This window comes from Erythrolamprus reginae, chromosome 7, assembly GCF_031021105.1.
Source record: "Erythrolamprus reginae isolate rEryReg1 chromosome 7, rEryReg1.hap1, whole genome shotgun sequence".
Lineage (NCBI taxonomy): Eukaryota > Metazoa > Chordata > Lepidosauria > Squamata > Dipsadidae > Erythrolamprus > Erythrolamprus reginae.
The window spans coordinates 3992966-4000786 of NC_091956.1; the positions used below are offsets into that span (position 1 = coordinate 3992966).

The window sequence follows — 7821 nt, forward strand, 5'->3', positions numbered from 1 at the left end:
TATAAGGGCAGACTAGATGGACCATGAGGTCTTTTCCTTCTATCAATCTTCTATGTATATTTGTTTGATATTCAAAGTAATGCAGAAGTGGTTAGCTCGCATTGGCTGACTTAGTTGCAATGCCAATTCATTGACTGACCTTGTTACCATTGGTTCTCCCAGCTCATGAATATCTTAGCAAAATCCTCCCAAATAAGGATTTGAAAGTTAAACTGCTCAATGGGAAGTTCTATGAATTAATAAGAGTCACTTTGTTGTCTAATTGTTCTGGCGCTTAACCCTTGAATGTCAAAAGTTGCTGGAAAAGTTGGAAACAAAGTTTGATAAATGCAGGTCCTCCTTAACAGTTAATTTAGTGTCTGAAGTTGCAACAGCACTGGGAAAAATAACTTATGACCATTTTTCACACTTATGACCTTTATGGTGGGTGCAGTGACCTAGGGGTCACATGATCCCTTTTCTGACCTGACCAGCAGGCAGAGCTGTTCTACTTACCACTGCTACCAGAATGATGCGCGCACAGCTCTAGGTGACCAAGGGGCGCATCATTTTGCTTCTGCACATGTGCAGGAAGCAAAGTTTTGCGAGAGGATGTGCGGGCGCATGAGAGAATTGCCAATCGTTGAAAATCTCCAAAAACTTGTGCAACTGTGTGTCGTCTTGCAAGATTTTGTTTCTGTGCATGTGCTAGAGGCAACTCTCGCTTGGATGTGCTCGCTGTTCACCTAGAGCTGCGTGCGCAGTTCTATTTTCTCTTCTGGAACGCAGTGTGGCCCGTACTTTTACTGCTGACCAGCAAAGTCAATGAGGAAACCAGATTCTTTTAACAAAGGAGTTACTAATATAACAAGTGCGGTGATTCACTTATCAAGTAGGGAAAGCAAGTAGGATGCTTGGCTGCATAGCTAGAGGCATAACAAGCAGGAAGAGGGAGATTATGATCCCGCTATATAGAGCGCTGGTGAGACCACATTTGGAATACTGTGTTCAGTTCTGGAGACCTCACCTACAAAAAGATATTGACAAAATTGAACGGGTCCAAAGACGGGCTACAAGAATGGTGGAAGGTCTGAAGCATAAAACGTATCAGGAAAGACTTCATGAACTCAATCTGTATAGTCTGGAGGACAGAAGGGAAAGGGGGGACATGATCAAAACATTTAAATATGTTAAAGGATTAAATAAGGTTCAGGAGGGAAGTGTTTTTAATAGGAAAGTGAACACAAGAACAAGGGGACACAATCTGAGGTTAGTTGGGGGAAAGATCAAAAGCAACATGAGAAAATATTATTTTACTGAAAGAGTAGTAGATCCTTGGAACAAACTTCCAGCAGACGTGGTAGATAAATCCACAGTAACTGAATGTAAACATGCCTGGGATAAACATATATCCATCCTAAGATAAAATACAGAAAATAGTATGAGGGCAGACTGGATGGACCATGAGGTCTTTTTCTGCCGTCAGACTTCTATGTTTCTATGTTTCTATTAAAAACACTTCCCTCCTGGACCTTATTTAACCCTTAAATATATTTAAATGTTTCGATCATGTCCCCCCTTTTTCTTCTGTCCTCCAGACTATACAGATTGAATTCATTAAGTCTTTCCTGATACGTTTTATGCTTAAGACCTTCCACCATTCTTGGGTTCGCCCAACACTACCACCTACCCACCCTTTTGCCTCTCCTCTCTCGCTTGCCCTGGGTTATTACCCGGAGACCAATCTCCGTAGTCGCAATCAAAGGGATGAGAACCGCACTTTTTAAGAAAAACGATTTAATATCGCAGGTGGGTTTTTCTGCACTTCTTGACGCCGCTGTGAAAAGGCAGCCGGCCTTTCAAGAATCCACACACAACAGAAGAGCCCGTAAAATAATTCTGTAGGAGAGCACAAACCTCGGACGACGTGAGCGCTGCGACTGTTTTGAAGTCCCCACCCCCCGAAAGAAACGCGGCTCAACCCAAGCGGGAGCAAAGGACACACATCTTAAAACATTTGTGCGATCCGCACAGTTTTTCACCTCCAGAGAAGCGTTCTGACCAACCAACAAATATTTGCAGTGGCCTCCGAGAACAAAGGAAAAAAAATTCAATTTTTCCTTCTCGGCGAAGACGTCTGACGGCGTTGGCGACTGTTTCGTTTCAGCCGTGAAATAGGCCCTTGGTTTTACAAAATGAAATGAAATGAAACGCAGAAGTTTCCGCCTTGGATAAAAAAAATGCCCTGTGGAACCTCGGATCCTGAGATTCTTCATGGATTTATCATGACTCAAACAGCGCCAGGAGAGCTCCCACTGCTCCGAAATATCCCTGTTTCAAAACAAAAAAAGAAAAAATCCTAAATGATTAAATGCATCGTTTAAAAAGGGCTCCATGTCATGCACGCCACATCTTCTCCCAACACGAGTCGCCTCGCAGGGGAGAGGGATGCCGTAACAATTTAATTTAATTTAATTTATTTAATTTATTTTATTTTATTTATTTTATTTTATTTAATTTATTTAATTTATTTATTTTATTTTATTATTTATTTATTCATTCATTCATTCATTCGATTTGCATGCCGCCCCTCTCCGCAGACTCGGAGCGGTTCACAACAACAATAAAACAATTCATGACAAATCTAATAATTTAAAAACATTAAAATAACCCGTTATTAAAGCAGACATACACACAAACATACCCTACATAAATTGTATAGGCCCGGGGGAGATATCTCAATTCCACCCTTGCCTGACGGCAGAGGTGGGTTTTAAGGAGTCTACAAAAGGCAAGGAGGGTGGGGGCAGTTCTAATCTCCGGGGGGAGCTGGTTCTAGAGAGTCGGGGCCGCCACAGAGAAGGCTCTTCCCCTGTGACCCGCCAAATGACATTGTTTAGTCGACGGGACCCGGAGAAGGCCAACTGTGGGACCTTATCGGTCGCTGGGATTCGTGCGGTAGCAGGTGGTTCCGGAGGTAATCTGGTCCTATGCCATGTAGGGCTTTAAAGGTCAAACCCACAGGCTGCTCTTTATAGCAGCCTCACTAATGACCACAGCCCCACCCAACCACAGGTGGCCTCATTTTCTTTGATAATAATCTCTCAGTTATTGCTGCCTATGCATCGCTCTCCGCATGCCTGGCTGTATCATTAACTCTTGTTCCGAATCCAAGGAGGAGCTAGAGAATTGATCTCCTTCTGAGCTGTCTGCCCCACTCTCCTCCCTGTCACTCATGTCTTCTTGGTCAGAGGAGCCTTCATCATCAGATTCCACCGGGGGCAAAACAGGCCTGCAGCATGTGGATGTCTCCCCCACATCCACAGTCCTTGGGGCAGGAGCTGGGCCAGAGCTGACCACAACAGATGGCGACTTGAAAGATCCCGCATTGTCCGAGCCATATCGTCAACACGAAGATGGAAAGAAGCAGGGGGATGGTGTGGTTTTGGGTTATTTTTAAGGGAAAAGGAAAAGAAAATGAAGTCTGACCCACAGGGTGACTTTTTTTTTTACCTCGTGTTCCAGGAAAAGAGCCTTCAGCTGTCCTTTTGACCAGTAGTCCAAAGCGTAGGCCAGAAACTTCATGGAGATCGTGTTGATTCGCAAAAAGTTCCCCACAAAAACCACTTTATTAATGTTCTGAGGGAAGAAGAGTAGGGGGGGGGGGGCATTAGAAGAATGGAATGGAATAGAATAGAATTTTATTGGCCAAGTGTGATTGGACACACAAGGAATTTGTCTTTGATGCAGATGCTCTCAGTGAACATAAAATATACATTTGTCAAGAATCATGAGGTACAACACATAATGATTGTCATACATTGTCCTTTAATATATAGATATAGATAGATAGATAGATAGAGAGAGAGATATATAGATATTAGATTGTCATTTAATATATAGATATAGATAGATAGAGAGATAGATAGAATATATAGATATTAGATTGTCATTTAATATATAGATATAGATAGATTAGATAGATAGATAGATAGATAGATAGATAGATACATAGATACATAGATAGATTAGATAGACAGATAGATAGATAGATTTATATCTATAATATATAGATATTAGATTGTCATTTAATATATGTAGATTTTAGATTGTCATTTAATATATAAACACACACACAAATATATCAAATGACAATCATTAAGTATTGTACCTCATGATTCTTGACAAATGTATATTTTCTTTTATGTCCACTGAGAGCATCTGCACCAAAGACAAATTCCTTGTGTGTCCAATCACACTTGGCTAATAAAGAATTCTATTCTACTCTATTCTGTTCTATTCGATATAGTCTTTTTAATATTTCCAATGTTAAAAACCACAAATACAAAATGCAAATACAAAAAAAACACCAAGAAAAGTAAATAAAAGAAAAAATTAATAAGACAAAAATCAAATTGAACAAATACAGAATACGTTCAAATATAAACATTAAGAACTCTATTCAATATATTTTACATATATATCTGTGCATATATTTTACAGCTTATATATGTAAGTCTTGGGATATTTGGGTTTCTTCCCCTGTGAGGTTCAGAGAATCCTGGCCACATTTTGACGAGGTCCCATGTCATCTTCAGGCTGGCGTCTTCAACTTCGTGCTCGGGCTTTGTTTACCCAAAGCCAAAATCACCATCTTGAAGATGACGAGTGGGACCTCGTCGAAACATACCCAGGATTCTCTGAACCTTATACCCAAATACAGTGTTCCCTCGATTTTCGCAGGTTCGAACTTCGCAAAAAATCTATACCACGGTTTTTCAAAAATATTAATTAAAAAAAACTTCACCGTTTTCCCCCCCTATACCACGGTTTTTCCCACCCGATGACGTCATATGTCATCGCCAAACTTTCGTCTGGTGAGTAATAATCTAAATGGTTGCTAAGGGAATGGGAAATTGTAATTTGTGGGCTTAAAGTGTTAACGGATGGCTTGTGATACTGTTCATAGCCAAAAATAGTGTATTTACGTCCGCATCTCTACTTCGCGGAAATTCGACTTTCGCGGACGGTCTCGGAACACATCCCCCGCGAAAATCAAGGGAATACTGTATGCCAAGACTAACATACCTACACCCATCAAAATTTACAAAAACAGATACAGTGATACCCCATCTTACAAACCCCTCGTCCTACGAACTTTTCGAGATACGAACCCGGGGTTTAAGATTTTTTTGCCTCTTCTTCCAAACTATTTTCACCTTACGAACCCGCCGCCGCTGGGATGCCCCGCCTCCGGACTTCCGTTGCCAGCCGAAGCGCCCGTTTTTGCGCTGGTGGGATTCCCCTACTGGGATTCCCCTGTAGCATCACAAAATCTGGAGGTGGGCTTAATCATGGGGGGGAGCCTCAGGGGAATCCCACCAGCGCAAAAACGGGCGCTTCAGCTGGCAAAAGGGGTGAATTTTGGCCTTGCACGCATTAATCGCTTTTCCATTGATTCCTATGGGAAACACTGTTTCGTCTTACAAACTTTTCACCTTACGAACCTCGTCCCGGAACCAATTAAGTCCTTAAGACAAGATATCACTGTATATATATAAAACAGTCGGCAGTTATCATTGCTTTTCAGGATAACAGAATAGTTGGAAGGGACCCCGGACACCTTTTAGTCCAACTCTCGGCTCGAGATAGGTTTTGATCTCCAAGTTAGCCCACAGGCTCACTAACCGACAGAGACTCACAAAAGGGGAAATCGCGTGAGCCCGGGAGGCTGCCGACGAGGTGCTTGGGGTCTTTCATAGCCCTGTACAATGCTGCTTGACATGGTCACAACAAGGCAGCACTGTAAAGAAGCTGGAAGCACCCAGCTTCATTCCCACGGCGGGAACAGGCACAGCGACTTCCGGTTGTTCAGGGAGTTGTGTTGTCCCTCTCTCTCACACACACACAAACCATCACCCACACACCAGGGGTGGGTTCCACTTATCTTCGCCCACCAGTTTGCATTGCAACATTTCGTGTGCACATCCCCTGCTCCGCTTGCGCGCGCCCCCCCTCCTACAATTTGATGCTCCTCCTCGCTATAAACCCCCTCTCCCTTTTAGCACTGATAATGTTACCTAGTTGGGTCACGAAACGTCTGCAAGAAAAGAGCCAAGCTCAGAGACCATCAAGGACTCCACAATTGTCCTCCTCTTCCTCCTGCCTCTTTTCTGCCACTCCTCCAACCCCACTTCCTTCTAATACCAATGGTGTTACCTAGTTGGGTCATGAGAGGTCTGCAAGAAAACCAACCTCCTCCCCCTCTCCCTCCTCCATATAAACCCCATTCCCTTCTAGCACTGATAATGTTACCCAGTTCGGTCACGAAATGTCTACAGGAAAACCAACCACCTCCTCCTCCTCCATATAAACCCCATTCCCTTCTAGCACTGATAATGTTACCTAGTTCGGTCACGAAACGTCGGCAAGAAAGCCACCAAACACAGAGCGCACCAAGGACCTCACAGTTCAACCCCGAGCTCCCACGCACTCTCTACCTCATTCAGCGCACACATCCGTGCGATGGAGCCGATGTTGTTGGTGATGGTGATCAAAGCTGCCCGGGCGAGGTCCTCCTTACTAGCTGCGTCTCGTTTCTCTTTGCTCATCATGTTACCAAAGCTGGAGGGAAGAAGGGGACACGGGCAGTTTTTAGAAGAGTTGAGTCCCACCATGCTCAACGCACTGTTAATGTATGTTCTACCGGGCTCGCTGGTAGGAGCCTCCCGAAAATTCAAGGGTACAAATTTCAGACACACACACACGTTTGAAAATCCAAAACAATGTTCTTTATCCCAAAAGTCAAAATAAACAAAGCACTCTTCTTGTATTGCAAAGAGCACTCTTCCCAAAACAACCAGGTAGTCTGTACAATTTCCCTTAAGCAGTCATTAAGTACTTAGCTAGCAGCTCTGAAGAAACTTCACACCCCCTTCTTCTCACAACGAAGGGAGACACACACACACACACATTGCTCTGCTTTGGTTTCAAAGGCGTGAAAAAGCAACAAAGTCCAGCACACAAGATTCCTGACGAAACTGCAACAGATATTCTTCCACAATGGCCAAACCCACATGCTGCAATTTATAGCAGCAGCCCTAATTACTAGAGAGGCCCCACGGAGGTTTCTCCCTGCCTTTTCCGGCCCTGTTTCCTCCCAGGAGATTCCTAGAGAGGCCCCATGGAGGCTTCTCTCTGCCTTTTCCAGCCCTGTTTCCTCCCAGGAGATTCCTAGAGAGGCCCCACGGAGGCTTCTCCCCGCTTTTTCCGGCCCTGTTTCCTCCCAGGAGATTCCTAGAGAGGCCCCACGGAGGCTTCACCCCGCCTTTTCCGGCCCTGTTTCCTCCCAGGAGATTGCTAGAGAGGCCCCACGGAGGCTTCTCCCTGCTTTTTCCGGCCCTGTTTCCTCCCAGGAGATTCCTAGAGAGGCCCCACGGAGGCTTCTCCCCGCCTTTTCCGGCCCCGTTTCCTCCCAGGAGATTCCTAGAGAGGCCCCACGGAGGCTTCTCCCTGCTTTTTCCGGCCCCGTTTCCTCCCAGGAGATTCCTAGAGAGGCCCCACGGAGGCTTCTCCCCGCCTTTTCCGGGCCTGTTTCCTCCCAGGAGATTCCTAGAGAGGCCCCACGGAGGCTTCTCCCTGCCTTTTCCGGTTACAGTTTCGGAAGCTCGGGTTTGTAAGTGGAAAATGGTTTTTGAGAAGAAATAAAAAAAATCTTGAACACCTGGTTTGTATCTAGAAAGGTTCGTAAGTAGAGGCGTTCTTAGGTAGAGGTGCCACTGTAAATATTAACGCTAAGATCGGGGTGTTGGGGGGAGACAAAATGTTAACTTCTTCTTGGGG

At 44.5% G+C, this 7821-nt stretch overlaps 1 protein-coding gene across 1 annotated transcript; it reads right to left on the reverse strand.

Annotated features, from left to right (window-relative positions):
- Positions 1-1759: 1759 nt before the first annotated feature.
- On the reverse strand, positions 1760-6628 carry LOC139169865 (pantothenate kinase 2, mitochondrial-like). The gene is made up of 3 exons (XM_070756530.1): positions 6480-6628; positions 3493-3618; positions 1760-2310 (listed from the first exon to the last, which is right to left on the reverse strand). The coding sequence occupies exons 1-3, from the start codon at positions 6591-6593 to the stop codon at positions 2263-2265; spliced, it is 288 nt and encodes a 95-aa protein (XP_070612631.1). The 5' UTR covers positions 6594-6628; the 3' UTR covers positions 1760-2262.
- Positions 6629-7821: the final 1193 nt, after the last annotated feature.